Source organism: Grus americana, chromosome 1 (assembly GCF_028858705.1).
Source record: "Grus americana isolate bGruAme1 chromosome 1, bGruAme1.mat, whole genome shotgun sequence".
In the NCBI taxonomy this organism is placed as follows: domain Eukaryota; kingdom Metazoa; phylum Chordata; class Aves; order Gruiformes; family Gruidae; genus Grus; species Grus americana.
This window is the reverse complement of record NC_072852.1, coordinates 117872755-117892893: the sequence shown is the minus strand read 5'-3', so window position 1 is coordinate 117892893 and position 20139 is coordinate 117872755. Positions and strand designations below refer to the sequence as shown.

The 20139-nt window shown below is 45.3% G+C and overlaps 1 protein-coding gene across 5 annotated transcripts in view; it reads left to right on the top strand.

Moving 5' to 3' along the window:
• The window catches only part of RUNX1 (RUNX family transcription factor 1), a 175724-nt gene that overhangs the window by 119162 nt on the left and 36423 nt on the right, over positions 1 to 20139 (top strand). For all 5 annotated transcript variants that reach the window (XM_054839994.1, XM_054839984.1, XM_054839967.1 and 2 more), the window contains one exon: positions 2522 to 2626. In XM_054839994.1, the coding sequence (XP_054695969.1) occupies positions 2522 to 2626 (105 nt within the window). The remainder of the gene's footprint in view (positions 1 to 2521; positions 2627 to 20139) is intronic.

Sequence of the window (20139 nt, the reverse complement as noted above, 5' to 3'; positions counted from 1 at the left end):
GTCAACAAGAAGTAAGCTAAGTATCTTCCTGCTTTTGCCAACTTGTGTCACAACCTTAAATAGGTTCTGAGATCTACCCCGTTCTGCAGAAAATCTTGAAAGCAATTTTACCTCCCTCTTCTTTATTCTGGTCTTGTAGACTGGCAATGTGGCCACATTTTACTACATTCCACTGTTGTTATAATTTTTTTTCTGCGTTTCTTTTCTATCTGGAAAATCCACAAGAGCATTCTAAAGAAATAAATTGAGTATGTATTCTAGCAGAACAGCAGGAGCACCTTACCTAATGCATCAGCAGTTTTGAACCCCCACCCCCCCTCGATGGGAAGCAAGATGAAAATACTACAGGTTATTAAAGAGAATAAGTATATTTTCAAAGTCTCTTTCAGCCTTAGTGATCTAGGAGGGGTATATAATGATACAGGGAAACTACTTTTGGAAAGAAGGAAGATCTACAGGTGCCTCTGATATTTGTTAAGCCTAATGCTATGGGTGATAAAATTTTTTGGAAGGAAGTTTATTGATGAGGCTTTGGGCAATGTGGTCTAGTGGAGGGTGTCCCTGCCCGCAGCAGGGGGATTGGAACTAGATGATCTTTAAGGTCCCTTCCAACCCAAACCATTCTGTGATTCTATGATTCTGTGATTGAACTTTATTACTGATGCCTAATAGAAAGATCTGTTGTGCTGACTGAGAGAGAGTAACAAAGCTGTAAAGCTTTATCATGTAATTTGGTATTTAAAGAATGTCAAGAACACAGCAGTCTTTGGTCTGGGTAGATGTAGGACCCAAGAGTTGAGGGCCAAAGGCCCCAAGACAGGGATCTGAAATTACTTTTGCTTCTGTTGCAATTCTTTCGATCTCAGGGACTGCTTCCTAGGGAGGATGTGGAGGTGGGAAGACACTGGCCTGGGATTTGCGAGGCTTGTGTTTCGGCTTCTGTTTTGTCAGGGCTGTGATTCAGGATTATAGTCGGATTCGGCTGCAGCAGCCAAAGTGGTTAGCATCGTTGGCCACAGGCTTCCTGTGAGATCTTGGCCAAGACACTTTATCTCCCCACAGTTCCTCATCTGTAGAGTGGGGAGAATACCTCCCTAATTCACAGGGATGTGATGAGGACAGTTTCCAGTAACTGCTATGTGTGTGCGCTCGCCGTGATGTTGATGCAGACCATTAGCACCGACGTAGGAACTGCATTAAGAGAAGTATTGAATTGCAAGTGAATGTGCATGGCGGGGCGGGGGGAATATTGCTGCTAGCGGCAGGCATTTATATTTACATTTATATTTAAATTTATATTTATTTATATAGATAAATGAAGCAAACAATAAAAATGGGAAGTCTTAGAAGGGAAGAGACTTAGCACTCAGGAGGGCTGGAGCCAAGTGGTAAAATAAAGCAGACAGAGCTGTATGGGAAAGCTCGCACAGCATGTGCCCGAAGAAGGAGAACCTCAGTTTTCTTACAACAGTTCCGGGTTATCTAACTTGAGGTGATGTCCCTTGATGTCTCTTACTGATAACGGAGATTCCTGTCAGTATCTGAGTCCTCCATGATGCTGAGATAACTATGCTAAACCTGCTGACAGGCAACGTTTTTACTCTTGTCCAGGCCAAAGCCATAATGAATGCATATATGAGGTCTTATCAAAGATGCAGAAAGTTCCTTTTATTATTTAAAAAATGCCCAGAGTAAATGCTGACATTGACCAAAAGCAAATCCAGAGGCAGCAGGATCTGAAGGCTTGCAGTTACAGGGGGATATGAGACCCTCCCCGGCAGCCATCAAAATGAGTACTTTTCCCAATTCAGAGCTGTGCCATGCACATAACGATTTTGAAAAGGCCTTCACAGTTTTCTTACTGAATAATAGAGAAACTAAGCATAAAACTCTGCTCTGTCTTCATAAAATGTTTTAATTCTCTGTGGACGAGTTGTAGGGTTTGGTTTTTTTTTTATTTTTTCCATTCCCTTGTTTCTTGGCATTGCAGTAGCAGATTATTTTTAAAGGGTTCTGGTTCGCAGTATGGAATTGATCTAATGCTAGCTTCAACCACAAAGCATGGGATTTTACGAGCTGCCTAGGGGATCTGAGCACCCAGTTCTCTTTAATTTTAACAAGCACTGTTGATCAGATTCCCGTGGCAGTTTTGGAAGAGTCAGTCACAATTTCTAAGCCTCTCTGAACTAGCACCCTTTAGAAAGTACAGATAATGTACCAGCAGTCATGTAGATCAGATAAACTCTAACTGTTGGGGTAACCTCCTTTTTTTACAAAGTGTAGATCATTTAAATAGAAATTAATTTTTTTTTCCAAACGCTTTGAGCAGTTGCCACAGAGGGAATGCATCCAGCACCAGGCAGTTGTGAAGTTATACGCCCCGCTGCCTGGGCACATATCTGTCTTTAGATACAGACAGCTCAAGCATTTTAGTGCCATTTGGTGTGTTCTAATGCTACCTGAAATGAGGAGTCCACCTTTTCTCAACACATATGCTTAGTAACTTTTTTTCCTCTTGCAGGAAAAAGCTTCACGCTGACTATCACGGTCTTCACAAATCCACCACAAGTAGCCACATACCACAGAGCCATCAAGATAACAGTGGATGGACCTCGCGAACCCAGAAGTAAGTGAGCTGATGACAGCATTTGCAGACGGCCAAGTTGACGGTTTAGTATAGGGGTTCATCACCAGCCTCACGAAATGCAGCAATACCCAATGCATGTGGAGCAGTGGGTGTCTTTTAAGCCAAGGCTGTCCTATGAATGGTTTTAAGTATGCCTTCCCGAAGCCTTATTTTTCACGGGTGTCCAGCTGATCTAGAATATGACTTGCATTGCATTTCTAAAGTATCTACCTAGGGATGACTTGGATCATACCCAAAAGCTGACAGAAGGGATGCTGGTAAAAGGTGGGCAGCGTATACCTTACGCATCATTTCTTGCTAGTCTTGCCTTTCAGATGTTAAGAGAGCTTTAAAGCATTGGAAACCAATATGTCATTGATCTAACTTTTCAAGCTTAGCCACCTTGCAAAAATAAATAAATGCCAGAGAGAGGACACCTGGTTGCTGCCTTGTGGAGTTCACTGTACTTCATGCCGTTGTATAGCTTAGGAGCACCCATTTTCACAGACAGCCAATCTTTCCTCTTTTTTTTTTTTTCCCCTTCTTTTTTTAAGACTTAAGTACAAGGAGGAGATGAATGGTTTGATATCTCGAGGGGAATACCTGCACCTTTCACACAGGCGGTTGTTTTGTTCAGTTGGCGAGGGTGGGCTGTTTTGTGGGGGGGGCGGCGAAGTGAAGTGAGGGCAAAGGAGATCCGCAGGTATAGATGCTTCTGCAGCACATGTGCTGCCTGTTACCAGAGGCAGTCGTTAACCTCAGTCACTAGCCTGAATCGGGCATTTTCATATTTTTATCGAAATGCCCTGGTGGAAATTGAGGTTTGTGGTTAGTTTCTTGCAATCCTCCTGCATGCTTGGCAGAAGTTCTGGCTGTTGCTTAAGTGGAATCATCCCAGGAGAAGAGAGCAGCAGGATTCAAACACCCACTAGAGAATGAGACTTGTAGCTCGGCGTTGCTTAACTGGGGGGGCGGGGGGGGGCGGGGGGGGCGGGGAGGGGAGAGAAGAGAAAAGAAAAGAAAGGTTTGAAACTTCAGCTAAAATACTTTAGAAAACTGATGTCTTGCCTGTACGTTTTCTTTGCGAGCTTTCATTTGTCTGAGTTGCATAATGATGCTGCATTCATTTTATGGAAAAATCTGACCTATATTTTTTTGTATTTGAGGCCAGTCTTTAAAACAAACACTGCTGTCAGGGTAAGGCTTCTTATTTAGTTTGTATTTATGTTTTTTGAAAATTGTGGTTGAATTGTCCCTGAAAAATACCCCTGGTGAACCAGGCAGCTGTGCACATAAAAAAAATAATTTGTATATGCAAGTTCCAGATTTGCATATGCAATTACCTGGGCATGTTCATAGTTTGCTGACAACAAATAAGCTTTAGTTTTTTGAATATGAGTCTGCAGGAACGGTAAGAAACAAAATCATCCTGCAGGCATACTACTGTTTTAAATCAATTCTTCAGTTGGTATAATAGTTAATATTTAATGAGATTCTACATTTTAAAAAGGAAGTAGAGATATAATACATACTGAAGCAACATACGTATCTTCCCGACTCAAATGTATGTAAAAGCTTCCTTGTAAATAACTTCACTTTGTCATAGGTAAATCAGCTGCAGAGTGGAGGCGTTACACGTGTCAGGAGAAGAGGTCGGACCCCCCCCAGTAGGAATGCGCAGCTCCTTTTATCGCTAAGTCATTCGTGACGCAGCATAGAAGGGGTTATGCTCCTTTTCATTTGTCAGTGGGCTGCAAAGTCCTTCGGTTTGACTTCTCACCAAGGGTTTCCGAATCGCAGCGGCTGTTGCCGTCAGCCTGGTAGCTCCTCTTTATACGTTTGACTGAGATACAGATTGGCCTGAAGAAATACACCGCGGGCCGTGAAGGAAAAAAGAAGTGGTAGCCAGTGCATTCTCCATTCTGAGAGTTCTGGTGGGTTTAGGGTATACATTCATTTTTCTGTACTCTCACTTGGTGGGTGTAGCCTATTTTGCATTGGTTCAATTAGATCAGTTAGTTACATGTGTAGCCTGTATAAAAATAGATTGCAGAGCTGTCACCTGCGCAATCTCACATGCAAGAGTTGCGGTTAGACTTCTCAAAACATGCATGCTGTGTACTGAAGGGATTTAAAATTATATCGGCCTTCTTGTATCGAGATTACAATCAAAATACAAACTGCTAGATTAGAGTGTTTCTAGTTTCAGTAATTGATATTTGGGAATGTTCATGCTTACAGATCCATGACTTGCTCGCTTGAGCTAAAGGAATTACAGAAATATTGAGATGTATTTTCTAAGATGTCCCAATTAGAAAGAAATCCATGGAAGACAGTAATGGGAACAAAATTAGATAATGCTGCCTTACAAAGATCTAGAAAAAAACATGCTGAAGTCCAAAACCAACTCCAGCAACAGTTTTTGATTCATTTACTTTATGTTTATAACGGTTCTCAGACAGTCTGAATTCTAGTTAGTGCCTGCATTCGCTGTGAAAAATGCTGGAAGGTGAGGGGCCATTTCTAAGGGTGGAGGCCATCCGAGACAAAAGTCAGAACTTCACACCAGGATGATTTTTAGTGAACTTTACAGGACACAAAAATTCCTTTTTAAAAAAACCTTTCAGATGGATTAACTTAAGAAATAACAGAAACATTTTCTTTTGTCTTCAGAGAATGTTGGATCAAGAGCAGTTTCTGAGCCAGAATTAGACGGGTTCTCAAAGTGGATGTTTTCTCTTCACCTGGGCACGCTTGGGGAAAAAACTTCAAAAAGTAGTACAAAGCAGGATTTGAAGCCATTTTTGAAAGACAGAAAAATATTCAAACCAAAGGTTCCAAAAGCAAATATGCAAAGCACAGATTTTTTTGCTCACTGGGATGTGTGGAGATGTCACAATAGGTGATGATAACACCGTGTGTATTATCACACATGCCACCTTCACTCTGCACAAAGGTCTGCAGACTTTGGGTTCTTGCATGTCCCATTGCACATTTGGTCGTGGTCACTGTGATGGCCAGGTCTTTGCCTAGCAGCATATTTGCCTATGTAACTACCGGAATTACATTTACAACTGTGATAATTACTCGTGCGCAGGACTGATACCATTGTCCTTTTTTTGCTGTTGAATTTCTGGCTGTGCCTGTCCAGACGATACTTCTCATCAAATTGTCATGGCTTGTAGAGAGAGCCAAGGTACTTCAGAACCTGGCTCTTCCTCCACTGCTTTCATTATGTATTTTTAAAATCTCTTTTGAACTTAGCATTTTCATTCTCCAGCTCTGAATAAATGCTTATTTTCAAAATTTTTTATAAAAAGAAATAATACTGCACTGTCAGGGAGAAGGGCAAGATGACCTAACCCATCATTTTCTTCTCCAACTTCTATGATTCTATGATTCATAAAGCAATTTATGTTTTTATGAGCTAAGTCCATGGGGAAAATCATTAGCAGTAACCAGATCAAGAGTAGTGCTCCTGATGAAAATACTTTTGGTTAGGAAACTTGGTAGAAATAGTATGACTCTTAAATTAAATATTTCCCTTAGGCCATTTGACCTACTGTGTACATCTGCTGAAAAATTAGGTTTTTCTTCTCTTGACTGCTTCTTTCTGTTTTCTCATTGAATTGTTTTAACCTACATAGCTCTAAAAAATTCACTAATGGACCAGGTGCCTGAAAATGGCGCAAAATGGAAAGGCTACATGGATTTAGCCCCAGTGGGCCTGAGATGTCCAAGGTTAAGCTGGGCATTAAATGTGATTATCCTGTATTGGATATGTGGTTTTCCCAAATACTTTTTTGGCATCCTTATATCAAAGGGCAGGATGCTGAGGAGCGGAGAGAGAGAGAATAATATTGCTGAGCAGGATTTGAGAAGGAGCTTAAAAGGCTGCTGGCCCAAGAAGCGCCTTTTTAGGAATGGAAATTTTTTTCTGCCTCCTGGCAAAGCTAGGGGGAAGAGGGGGGCGGGTACGCTGTAGGTCAACCGCAGTTAAGGACACCCTCAGACCCTGATCTGAAGTGATCCCGTCTCACTTGTAAGGTTCAAAGAAAGCCCATGGCCTGTAGCTGTTCTGAAGGAAACCTTCAAACGCCCGCTTGCCCGGCCTGCGGTCTTTTTTAGGGAATCCCCAAGGACTGATGGTGCTAAGTGCACCTGATCGGCTTATCCTTTCCCCTGCCCCGTCCAACCTTTGCCCACAGACCTTGGACTCCCAGAGCAGCTTCTGGGAGGAGACTTGGCAGAGCCCGCAAGGAGCTGGCATTGCCCGTCCCGTGACAGAAGCGAGGAAGACTCTGCACGTGTCAGGCTGGGGAGGGATGATTCCTCTGAGGGTTTCACATCACTCCCACCTTCAGCCTTCCATGCAAGGTAAAGCCAAACAGTTCTCCACAAAAATTTTTCATCTCAGTGAGCTGAAATAATACTAAATGCCTTCATTTCTTGCTTGCTTTCTGCTGCAAGTGCCTCCATCTGTTGGAAACTGAGACTACCATGTACCAACGAACAGTTTAGAAACCGTGAAAAAATGAATCATCATGTCATTGGAATAGACCCACCATATAGATTTCAGTGATGGCTTACCAGATACTTCCATTCACCTGGAGACTTACAGTGCCTACAAGTTACTTAGCAGAAAAAATGCAAGGGGAAAAGGTGGTGTTTGCAAGTTGATTGTCCATATAACAAAAATGCAACAGGGACTCTTTCTTCCTTTGCTAGCACTAGCTGCGTGCTCCACAGCACGCCACCCTCTCAGTATCACAACCCAACTTTGCTAATTGCTTTTTAAAAAATCTTGGCTAAGGTACTTGCCCCCGAAAGCTTCCAATCCAAATAGACTGTGTGGAGACAAAAGAAAGGGATGGGCTGCAAGAGCAGCAGACGGTTGTACGCTGCCAGGTCTGTGCCTGTGTGGTTGTGTCCCTGAGTCCTATTGTCTGGGGGACACCGATGTGGGCAGACTAGTGCTTAAATTATGGGTGCACTCTGGGGATGTTTGTAGTTGGCTTGTGCAATGGTTATGTGCAAGCATGCAGTGGCTGGGGGAAGTTGCAAAACGTCGCTAGCTCAAATTCACACAGTGTGACTTGATGCATTGCTGTGTCTAAATGGGTACGGGAATCACTGTTGGTTTCCTTTTTCTGTGTGTGTCTCATCGAAAGACAGACAAAGACGAGCAATTGAATCCATTTAAATAAAATAAAGCAGAATATTATTAAAAGGGCATGCTTGCAGACCAAAGGAGCTGTTTCTAAACATCAGGCAGGACAGTCCTAGCAGCCCCCCCGGCAGCCAGGCCAGCTCCGCGGTTCCCCAGAGCGGCAAGGGAACAACAGCCTAAACGTGCATCCTGCGGTTGAGCACGTCTCCCCCCACTGTGAAAGCTGTGCATGCCGCCAGCCCATTTTTCATAATGAAAGTACACAAAGAGTGAAAGAGCAGAGGGCAGTTTGTCCCTTTGTGACTTGTGTTTTCTGAAGAAAAGCGAAGAGTGAGAGGGAAATCGGCCTGTTTCCACTATGCACGCACTTTCACACGACCAGCCTGAATTATTCTAGTGATATAGCATTGGACCTTCTGGTTTAGCGCAGGACCGTATAGCACGGGAGCACCATGTAGCACAGGGCCGCCTGACACTGGATGTTAAAAGTTTGGCTGCAGAACGGGACCAGAAGTTGCATGTCTGGTTGCAGTCAGCTCTGCAGAGCATCCATGGGCACCTCCGCAGCTCTCGGGGCCCCGCTGTCGCAGAAAGGCCTCTTTGTGACCCACATCCCGTCTGCTCGGCAAACCCCTTGGGGCTGGGGCAGCTCCGGGCCGGGGCTGGCCCCCTCACAGTGGCTGGGGGGGCTGGCGCAGCATCAGCCGGTTGTCTGAGGTCTCAGAGCCCCCCTGCCTGGCTACCCCTGGCAGCAGGAACCCGAAGCAAAGCCCGTGCTCTCGAGCAGTCGGTTTCAGACTGGAAATCGTACCGACATACCAGCAGGCACGCTGCCCACGAGATGAAAAGACCAGTAAAAGCAAAGACCTGTAGCTGCTGTAGCTGCCCCAGTGCAAAGATCCCTCAGTGCAGGCGAGGTGCAGGCAGGACCTGCTTCATATGGACTTTAACTGGCTAGCAGCTACCTGCAGCACCTAAAAACAGTGCTGGTTGTTCTCCATCAGATGCGCAAAGGATTATGAAATTTATATGAATGGTCAGCATTCCCTGGCTTGACAGTGATGGGGGGGATCCTTTTTGTCCTACTCAATAGGTAGGACCTCAGCAGGTTTTTAATACCGGCATCCTTGAGGTTTCATGGTGCAGGCGCTTCTTTTCCATATGGAAAAGATGGAACAGGATTATTTTCCCTGGCATTTATCAGTCTCACTGCTGAGTCAGTTAGGAGAGTTGATGCTGGGTGATGCGAGGCAGGGAATTTGTCATTTTAGTTCAATAAAATTGTCAAATACATGCAATATGAAATCTTGTGTCAAGACTGTGTTTCTGGGAGTGCGGTAGCTCATATATAGTTGCTAGCCTAGTTATTTGGCCGTTTTTTTAAAGATACGTAGAAGTGTTGACAAGGCGAGCTCCTTCCTCGCATAAAGCAGGTAAACAGGAAACCAGGGTTGCTGCGGTGTGGGCTAGGAACAGCGGTAAGACTGGCTCAGTCCTATAGACATTATTTCAACTCCTTTTCTGAGTCACTTAATCCCACATAGCTCTTTCCCTGCCCTTCCCCCCCTTGACTTAGTGTGATTTTAAATTGAGAACAGGTAGGTAGTTATTTTTAATTTCTTTCACTTTTTTCATCTTTGTCAACCTTTTTTTTTTTTTCTTTTTGCACTTCATTATTGTATCAACTAGCAGCTGAACAGCTACAAATACCGTGGTGAATATTTTTAAGTGTTTACCTATATTTGCATGGTGGGATTTTCAAGGGCTATACAGCCTCGGTCTAGTTCTGCTGAAATCAGTGGGCAAATACTCTGAAACTGTGAAAAAACCAGAATTAGATGAATGTATGTTACTTCTGAAAATGCTTCCTAAGCAGTCAGTAGGTCTGACTTTCTCCTGTCAACTGCACTTAACCTACAAAGAATTTGTAGCTGTTAAGATTGGTGAGCATTTTCCACAGAAATGGAAAGCCTTTGGTGTGTGGGGGAGCATTTTCCATAGAAATATGAAAAAAAGCCTGTATAGATGCCACTTGTATTGTGTGTGTATGTAAAGAAAAGCATTAATATGCAGCACTCTGATGAGTAGGTTGGCCATAGGGGATGTGGTCCCCACTGAAGACCCTAGTTCACTGACAGACCAAGTATCTTTCCAGTGAAGTTAGTTGGTGGTGTTTTGAATCCAAGATTTCTAAGTCTGGTCCTTCATCCATCATGTTTCTTCAGCAAGGACGGACTTTTGAATGGCAGTCATTAAACGTGAGCAAACAAAAGGTTTGTAGAGGCCGAACTGGGGAAGAATGGCGAAGAAGCTACAAGAATGAGTTGTCGCTCAAACCCCATGTTGCACCTGCCTACTGTGGTTTGAAGGGTGTCATATAGCCCCTACCCTTCCCAGAAGGACGTTAGCTAGCACAGCTGGGCTGGTGGAGCATCAGTCAGCAATTCCACTGTCCCCTCCAGGGCTCACCACCGAATACCTACCGCACTGCTGGCAGATGAGAAAGTTTCCTTCGGGGATGGGCTGGAGGGCAGCAGGACCCCATTCCACACACCCTCTGCCATCTCCCTCCCTCACCCTGCTCTCCGCAGGAGGTGGGACGGGGGGGCTTTCTCTTCCGCAGGCTCCTAAGGGAGCTGGGAGAAGCGGGAGGGAAACTTTCACCCTGTCTGGAGTGGTCAGCCACTCCCGTTCGCCAAACAAGCTTTTGGCAGCGCGGGACCTTTTCTGAAGCCTCTGTTTTTTTGAGGAGTTGCCTTACTTATGGGTTTACCAAAACAAGACGTGTCTAAGAGAAAGGCCAGGTGAAGCTGTGTGGCACTTTTAGCGAACAGCCCTATCTTCTTCTTGGAATAGAACTGGTTGGGGTGAAAATCCATCTGCACTGCAGTCCCTGCCAGCCTCCCCTGCCCTGCATTGTCAGAAGGTGCAGCAGTTTCCTCCTTGCAGGCCCATCCGAAAACACCGCGGGCCTTTGCTTCATCTGCTGTCACCCGTTGTGAAGAACGCAAAAAGGAGTTTTGCTCTGTATCTCCATTTGTGCCCTTGCTTTTTGCTTGTCTGCTGCAGCTGGGAATTGTAATGAGTAAATGCATTTTCTGTGAGTGTTTAAGTGATAGATCTCGGTCAGAGCGTTCCTATGTCACTGCTGCGCAGATCTGTGCAAAGCGTGAGGGCGAGCAATGCTTGGGAGAGGCCATCTCGACTCTGCTTCTGAATTGTCAGAGAAGCAATTGTCTGTTGTACGAGGGCACGATGTGCTTGTTAATAACTGAAACACATCCTGAAGAGAGGGAAGGATGCAAACATCTCCCTTGCCTTCTTAATCACGGAGCAGATAAGGAAGAGCCTGTAAAAATGGGAGGAGACATGAGAAAGAATTTAAGCAGCCACAAATAAAAAGTTGACATATTTCTTTTTTGTTTTAATAGCACCTGACCTTTGTTCTTCCTTTGCAGAGTGTTGTAGTTTGAGTCCATTAAGCACGACATGCACCGGGCCATCTTCTCAAGGCTGACCAGTCCAGAAAAGCCAGGCTATGTCATAACCTTAGCACATAGAGCTGCAGAAAAATTTAGGCGACAGTGTTGATTTAATTATTAAGGGTTCTGTTTGTCTGAGTCTGCCTGCCTCTCCTACCTACACCCTGCATTATAGGCTGTTCTTCATTACCTGCTCTACCTATCTTCGCAATCTAGCCGCAAACAGTTTTGGTTGACCACACCACTTCCCTCTTGAAAGTTAATACTGTTTGACTCATTCTGTACTGCTAACACCAAGCCAAAGAAAACAAGCCAAAGAATAACCTGCTTGTATGCAGCTTGGAAACTTCTCAGAGGCCCTGCTTTCAAAATGCTATACAGTAGCTTACTATATCTCTCTGCAGCTGCAAAGAAAATGAGGAAAGCAAAAAATGGTTCAAGAACCTAAAATAAAGACTAGGCAGAACCACATGAAATTTATGAGCTTTCAGTGAACTGCAGTCCTGTGTAGGCACAATGGAGCATTAGTACGGAGGAGGGACTGCTTAGTAACCTACAGATTAAAATATCCAAACTCATTTCTTTGGAAAAACAGGTATTTTCAACTATTGTGTGGAAACACCAGTCACCAGACTTGGTAAAAGCAAAGGTCTTTAGTTCAAGGGAAGCGCGTAGCCCGGCTATATACTTTTTTTGGACAGGAGCAAAGTTTTTTACAAGTCATGAAAGTCTGAATGGTCAGTATCCATGAGGAGTAAATTTACTTTTGTGTTGCCAAATTCCCCTGGTTTACATAAACAGTGAGCCACAGGACTCGACCTTTAAGTTGCAGGTCCCTTGTTCAACTCTGTCTGAGGCTGAATGATGGAGACCTTTTGCTCTCTAGAGATATTTCAGTGGAGCGATGAAACGAGTTTCTGTCTAAGCTACTTCTCTGACCTCCAATCCCGTGCTGTTTGTGCAACCCACTTTCCTGTTCATTCGTCCTCTCCGAGGCACTGCAAAGGTGGTAAATGCTATCGTCCCTCGCTTTTCCCACTCAGGCTGAGGGAGGGGGTCCAGATTTGTCCCACCTAAGCTTATGCATTTGATTAAGGTGCCTGAATTAGGAGCCTGGTATTCAGCAGAGAGACGGCTTTCTCCCCAGTGCTGCTCAAATGGCGGCTCAGTCCTTGCTGCCTGAACCTTGTGTTTCTGCAGGTTTTCTTTGGACAGAGGTGTCTTTTTGTGCCTGTATTTTTCTTGGTTGCTTGCTGAGCTGCTGGTTGGCTGGTTGTGCCTCATTCTGCACCTACTCTCTCATACATATCTTCAGCTATGATGTCTCAGCCCATGGCTGGAGGGTATTCTTATGGCAGTTTGTACATGTGGGAAGATGCAAACTATAAAGAAACAAAAGAGGCTTTTGGCAACGCGATGCTTAAGTTGGGAGTCATTCAAACTTTGTCAAGGAGTCAGGATTTTTAAAGTATATGCATTGACATGGGGGAAAGGGAAAAGAAAGCGAAGGGTATAATTTTGCAGACTAATTTAACTTTCATGAACAACTTCTTCCCTCCAAACTCCTAACGCTCGTTCCCTTACTTTACTTCTCTGTGATGACCTAATTCCTGGGGTCAACCCACAGAATAATTGCACTTCCATGACAGTAATAGGGGGCACGTACATGTCAGATTCATCAGAAGTTTTGGTGGATCCATGACAAGTGAAATAATTGCATTTTAAGTGGAAATATGTTTGTGCATTGCTATTTGTTAGTACAGCGCAGGCCTCACCAGCAGAGCTGTGGGGAGAGGAAGCGTATTTCCTGCCTCGCAAAAATTGTCAAGATTGCTTTTTCTGGCTGTGGTACCTCAGGGTAGACGTGATGTTTTTCACATGTTTGTCAGGAGGCAGGGAGAGAGCTGGAGGGACCCAGCCTGGGTGATGCCACAGTCTCAGAGTCAGCGTGCTGGCAGGAGCGAGGGAGACCGGCAGCCTCCGCTTGTCCCTTTTCCTGGGCACGTTCCCTGCTGGAGCTCTCCCGAAGGAGCTGGATAGTGAATCACCAAAGTTTGTTTTCTAGTATAGACCAGGCAAGGAGGGCTTGATCCAGACTCTCCAGCCTGTTCTCATTTGTTCCAGAGCAGGACTCCCTCTCATCGCAAATTTTGCTCTATCTATAATGTCTGTTTGAGTGGGGTTTTTTTAAAAAGCACTGATTTAAAAAAGAAGAGTTAAGAAAAAAAAAAAAGCCAAAATATTGTTTAACTACTGTGAAAACACATAGGAAAAAAACCAAAAAGGCACCAGCTGCTCAAGGTGCATGTCATTACAGCAGGGCGACTAGCCCCCCAACAGAGGTGCAAGTAGCTACCTGGGGTTTCCCCCAGGCGAAGTGGGGAGTTACTGGGGAGCAGGGAACCTGCCGTGTAAATCTGTCTTCACCTTGTTGATATCACTGGACACTTGTTCAACACGTAGCCAAATTGGATCACCTGGTGGAAAAAATTAAATGCTCAGCAAAGGATCGTACCTGAAACGTCTAGTCTGTCTGCAGTTACTCAGAGTAACGAGCAGATTTTCCGTAGAGAGACAGAAAGGGTGAGGTTTGCCAGGGAGCTGATAGGAGAAGCGCAGCTGGAAGGGCTTCCCGGTGTCAGAATGTCTGTGCTTGGCATTGCTCGGCATTCTGCTTCTGAAGGGCGGCTGGATGTCAGCCTGGTCATCGAGTCGTGTAATACCCAGCTTCATTCACACGATTCCCAGCATCTACAGTCAGGTCGGGTCTGATGACCAACACTGATTCTGCTGGTAATTACAGACAAGGCACTAAAACGTTTAGCATAATATCCTCTCTACCATGATGTTCCTTCTGTCTGGAAAGAAGGCTTGCGTTGTACAGTGCTTAAGAAAAACAACAAAAAATATAATTGCTGATGAGTCTGACTACCATCACCATTATTTTTCCTCTCCACAGCAATATTATTTTTAACTGAGAAAAGAGAAAATATCCTACAGTGTGTCTAATTCCTTTTTTAGGAACTTTTTACATTATTTTTTTAACACTGTGCAAGAGGTTGGTGAGCTCTGACGCTGTCCCATACTGACCTTTCTAATGTCTGAGTGCGGTATATGTCTTTTCCAAGTGATGGAGGCTAGAGAGGAAACCACTCTGCAGATTGGTTTCATCTTCAAGCGTGATTTCCTAGAGCCCCATGGGCTGCTGTGTAGTGATGGTTAGTGCCTTATGCTAGGCATGTGCATACATCTCTGCAGGATCAGGTCAGATCTGTTTGAAAACACAGCCAGAGGTGTCCTAGGAAAGTTATACTACTTGCTGTTCCTGTGCAGATAGGAACTCAGGGAAAAAGAATGTGCAAAGTATTTTATATCTGGGATATCTGGCACGTAGAAAAATATTACTGGTTTATGCACTTAAGGCACTATTTCTATTGTTAGAAAAAAAAATGCTTATTTGCAAGCAGGCTGGCTGATTTTCAAGCATTTGCATTTCCCAGCTTGGTAGTAATATAGAGGCATTATACTTTAATTCACTTTTGTTTACAAGAGTATATAAATTTTTGCACTAAAAATAGTGTGTTCACTTCTTAGAATAATGTGAAAGAGTATGTTTTCTTCTTATTCTTCATTATGTACAAAATAATTGGATTTATTTTAGCTCCATGGCACAAAACAATGTTTGCCACTTTATTAACAGGACACAATGAAACATGGCTTATTTTCTACCCTGCTAGAGCTGGAGCCAAACCAAAGCCCTGAACACAAACAGCCCTGAAAAGAGGAGATGCTTGGATCGAGGTCCAGCGTGGCTGCAAAGCAGCCAGCTTTGGTTAAACCAAAGCGTCTGGTCTCATCAGTCACTCATTACTTCGGCAAAGTCTGGCCAGATGCTGCATTTTGCTGTGTATAATCCACTTTTTGAGTGTGAAAAGTTACCATTTCCACCTGGGAAGGGGGGGGGGGGCAGATGAGAGAGGGGGAGGTATTCTGCTCCCCTTGGGGAGAAAGGACTCCACTTAATTGAATTCCCCTTATATTATCTCCACACAAGTACAACCTGCTGATTTGGGACAGAAAACTTGTGGATAATACACATGAAAACCTGTGGCATTTCTGCTCGGGTCTGCCTCTGGCTGGGATGCTCAGCAGCCGTGAGCCAGTGGTCTCCATCAGACACCCAGCACCCCGAGCCCAAACCTTTTGTGGGTGTTAGTACCTCCCGATGCACCAGCTCCAAATAGTCAGATTTGTGAGTGATCGAGAGCAAGTGACAGAAGAGTTTGCTCGTCCTGTGACTTGATTAAGAGAGAAAAAGAAAAAAAAAGTTCATTAATCCATTTCAGCAGTGTTTACTTGTAAAACTGCCCTGGGTACCCACAGGAAATTTGGTAACTTCAGCTGGCAGAATGAGAGTAGCGATGCCTTTCCTTAGTCTCTGCTTCTTCCCCTCTGAACCCGATAGGTATCTAGTGACGCTTTTAAAAACTAGGTTAAAAGGAAGGTAATGGGAGACCTGTTTCTTTTCCTGCACCCAGAGGCAGCCTGGAGCGCTGCTGTCATCTCCACGGGGCTGGCTGCGGAGCGAAACCCAGCCCAAGCAACCATTGCCAACGAGTGCCCAATGTGCACAAAAATGGGGGCTGCCAAGGCACTTTGTTCTTCTTGTTTCCGCATCCAGAGCCCCGACCAGATGGCCACGGGCCAAGCTGAGCGCTCCACGGTCTCTTAAAGTCTATAAAACTGCGTTTCCCTCCCATTAAGAGGGAAAGCACTTTCATGTTGCGTTGCTGTAAAAGTATCGGAAAAGCTAATGTTTTCTCTGCCCTCCTTGTTTAATATTCTACATAAAAAAACCCTGCCTCACCTCACTGAGACAGTATTTGAAACGGATAAGGACAAAAAAATTGTCCAGAAACCCCAGACCCTGTGGTTTAGCTAAGCAGGCTGGATGTCCTATTTATTCCAGCTTCTCAAACACTGACTCTGCAACCCAAGGCAAAAAAACCCAACCCAAACCAAAACAAAAAAGCTGCCCTTTTCTTTACTCTGCAAATTGATTCTTGACAAAAAGTATGGGGATGTGGGGAGGGAAAGAGGACAGCGGTGCCATCTCATGGCAAGCTGGCGCTCTCTGTGAGCTCTGGTCCAAAGTCTTCTTCATTCAACAGCTGGATGTTTGATTGACTTCCATAAAGTCCTATCCGATTTGTAAAAGTGGCAGATCCTCCTGGCCAAACTGCCGGCTCGGCAGAGCCGCACCAGCTTCCAAGTGCCTTCCCGCCACTCTTTTTCATCCTGCATCACGCTGCTCTCCTGTGAAGGGGAACCCTGGGTTTGTGGTCACCGCGCTGAGCTGGGAGAAGAGCGTCTGCCACAGGGTCACTGCCTGACCACGGGCAAGTCACCTCATTTCTCTGCCATTCAGTTTTTCACCTATAAAAAGGGGATAATAATAGTCCTGGGCTTTACAGGGGTGAACTGAGGACAACTTGCTTGCTCTTTAAGCAAGGTGTTTAGAGGGTAACTTCAAAGTAAAGCTAATAAACACGAAAATACAAGTCACCCTAGCAAAGCTCTGCCTGTGCATTTATAGTGGCTTGGGAAAACCATTTATATTTGTTACATTTTTCTGACACAGTTCTTCACTTTCCTGCTGCAGACCTTCATGTGAAACAGGTTCTATGTTGCTACCTGCAGCAGTCAGCAAAGGACAAAAGGTTAAATAGCTCTCCTGATTCGGGGGGGGAGGGAAAGAGCCACTTTTGGAGCTACATCTTGAGGTGACAGAAGCCTGGCATTGATTCTAGGTAGTTGCCCCCCAAAAATTACAACGTATGGGTGAAAACAACAGCAGAGTTCCCCTGAGAAGGAACCTGATGGTGCTGGTCTTTCTTCCCCAAATGCATTGACACGAGTGGAATTTCCACAAGCCCAAGGGATGAGACAGATCTTGGATGTGCTGAGGCACCACGGGTACCCCCAGGCTACGGAGGAGGCCCCGTGCGGGAGGCTGCTAGCTGGAGCACCCCCCTTCGATGCCCAAAATTCAGCAGGATGATCTTGAGCAGCGCAGGGCTGGGTGGGGGGAGTCCAGGAGTTTCACTCGGTGGATGCGCGGTGCAGAGACGGGCAGAGATACTCCCATCGGCTCGGAGGGAGCTGGCCTGGGAGCGGGGTGCCCTGCGGTGACCTCGGGAGGATGCTGTGCCAGGGTTAATTTGCCCTGCTCACCGCCTGCTCGCTGGTTTGCTCACGAGCTCGGGTTTGTCTGCCCTGCCCGGCGTTGTGTGCCAGCTCGACACAAATTTAGTGCCTGAGCTAGATTCAAAGAAGGAAAGTTAATTCCTGCCTCAGCAGCCTTAATGCAGCCCTTGTCGTGCTGGCTTCAGAGGAACCGCTCACCTCCGTGCGAGGCTGCTAGCTCCCGGCATTGCGCTGCCGGGACGCTTGGTTTCGCGCCAGGCAGGCGAAGCATGGGATGCCGGGAGGGCAGCGGCAGGAAGGTAGGAGGAGATGGTAGGGTAGCAGGGGGTCAAACTTGGCATTGGTGTGCTCACTTAAAAGCAGAAGATGTCTGAGCTGAATTTGAGATTAGGAGTAAATTACATCGGGGGGATGGATTTGGAAGGATCTGGCTCTTGGCTCTGCAAGCCCTGGGTTCAGCCTGCTGAAGCTTAAAATAATCCAAATGTATGAGGTATTTTACACATCTTGTATGACTCTGTGTGTTTGCATTCAAGTCCAGGGTCAGGAGCCCAAGGCTTGAGGCAACATCCAGCTTTGCACTGCTGACAAATGAAGCGTTTGCTCTTGACCAACCAGAATGTCAGATAAAAGTCTTTTTCATCTCTCTCTTTGCTTCTCTCTTCCTTTTTTTTTTTTTTTTTGGAAGCCCTAATGGGTCTCTTTAATGATGAAACTGCTACTATATAATATGTCTTTTTATATTTCAATTTTCTTTTCCCCCTCTTGGGATAATTTACAGCACAGTGTGGAATCTGAGACAGTTCAAGCTGTGCCAAAGGGCCTGGCAACAGGAAGAATTGCTGAGCCACTGTGATTTGGAACCATAATACAAGTTATAAAATTTAATTTTAGAAATGCAGCTACTGGGAACTGCTTTTAAATGCACATTTTCCTTTTAGTGCATAAAACGGTCCTGTGTGTTGATTGAGCTGTTAGGGTGGCTTGAAAGAGTGCTCTGTAGAGTAAGGGGCATACAGAGCTCTTCAGAGATCTTTTGCTGCTTATTCACTGATACTCAAAATTGGAAGCTGGATGTTTATGAATGTTTATGTATTAAATACTACGAGGATGTGTGGAATAGGGCACGGTGGATTATTTTCAGGAGTTTTGTGCCAGTCTGTTTCACTGCTGTAGCCGTGAGTTGAGAGAGGACTCACCATAGGAACAGCACTGGCCATCTCCTTGCGGGAAGGATGGAGATGCAAAGAAAGCTGCAGAAGGCAACTCTTCATGGCAACAGAATGAAAATTGGAGCAGATAGACAGCAAACTATGGTGTTCAGCAGAAACCAAGGGTAATGCCACCTTCTTCAAGGGAACAAGTAGAAAAAAAGATGTTTGAACTCTGGGCTAGAGATTTGACATGCATTCCCGTCAGGGTAATCGTGTCCTGTGGGAAGAAGGGGAAGGGATAAGCCACAAAGATTCACGAGGCAGCTGATTTCCTGAAAAAAATGCAACGTGCAGAAATGGGATTGGGTTTGGGGGAAAAGGAGGGACAATGACATTCACTGCTCCACAAGAAGGTCCCCAAGCAGAAGGTATGAAAATGACATTTTTGGAGCTGGGTATCCTATTCCGTTGACTAAATACGGATGGGGTCAGGGTATGTCCTCATAGACTCATTGCAGTCAGTATCTTGCCCTCCATTTGGAGACAGCATATTTGAAAGGACAACTTGTGTGCCAGAGACAGTCTGCTTTTGGGCTTTCTGCTGAAGGACTCTTTTCTGTGGACTTTAAGAAGAAAAATCCCTGTTGGGGGATGGGGGGAAATTACAAAGGAAAGTTTTGATTCCATCTGGTTGGGAACGTGGCTGAACCATCCCATTTCAGACATTTCACCAAATACAAGTCTTCTAGGGAGGTTTCCGTTTCAGTCCCAAAGCGTGGTGTCAGCAGCCTTCCAGGATAAGATACCCCACTTTTGAAGGATATCTCATAAGACTGGAAACCAATGGACACAAAAATGGTTTGCAAAGTTGTTAGCTCTTAAGGGGGTGGGGAAAGGATTTAAAATTTGTGCTTTCATCATGCCTACCAGAGAGCAAGTGCTCCAGCAGACAAGACGTCCCTCTTGTATGCTCTGTGTGCAGTCTTTGCGGTTACAGGTTGACACACAAAGGATCCGAGCGCGAAGAGCAGCCACAGGCAACAGTTAGAAATGCATTACCTTAGCCCTTGCGTACCGCTCTCTGCTGCTAAGGCTTATCTTGAAACCAGTCCTGCCCGTGATGAGATATGTGTCGGCCCTTCCAGCTGAATCTGGACGTGCCCCGATGCTGCGCTGGAGCTGGGCATCTCCAGCACCTTCCCTGTCCCCTCCCAGCCCCTCAGGGCCGCAGCACCAGAAGTTCATGGCGACGGTGCTCCAAGGGCTGCCCTGGGGAGTGCTGGACCCTCTACCTCCCCTGTGGCCATGACCAAGTCCTCTCTGCACTGGCCGATGCTGTAATGTCAGCATCTACTCTCTAATAGTCAGATATCTGGTGAGACCTCCTGTTTCTGAAGCTCCCGATGCCACTAAGAGAGATTTCATTAGCCCGCAGTTTCAATTCTGCCAGCTTCTGGTGTTTCTTTCCTAATTCGCTCTGTAAATCCATTGCAAAAGGAT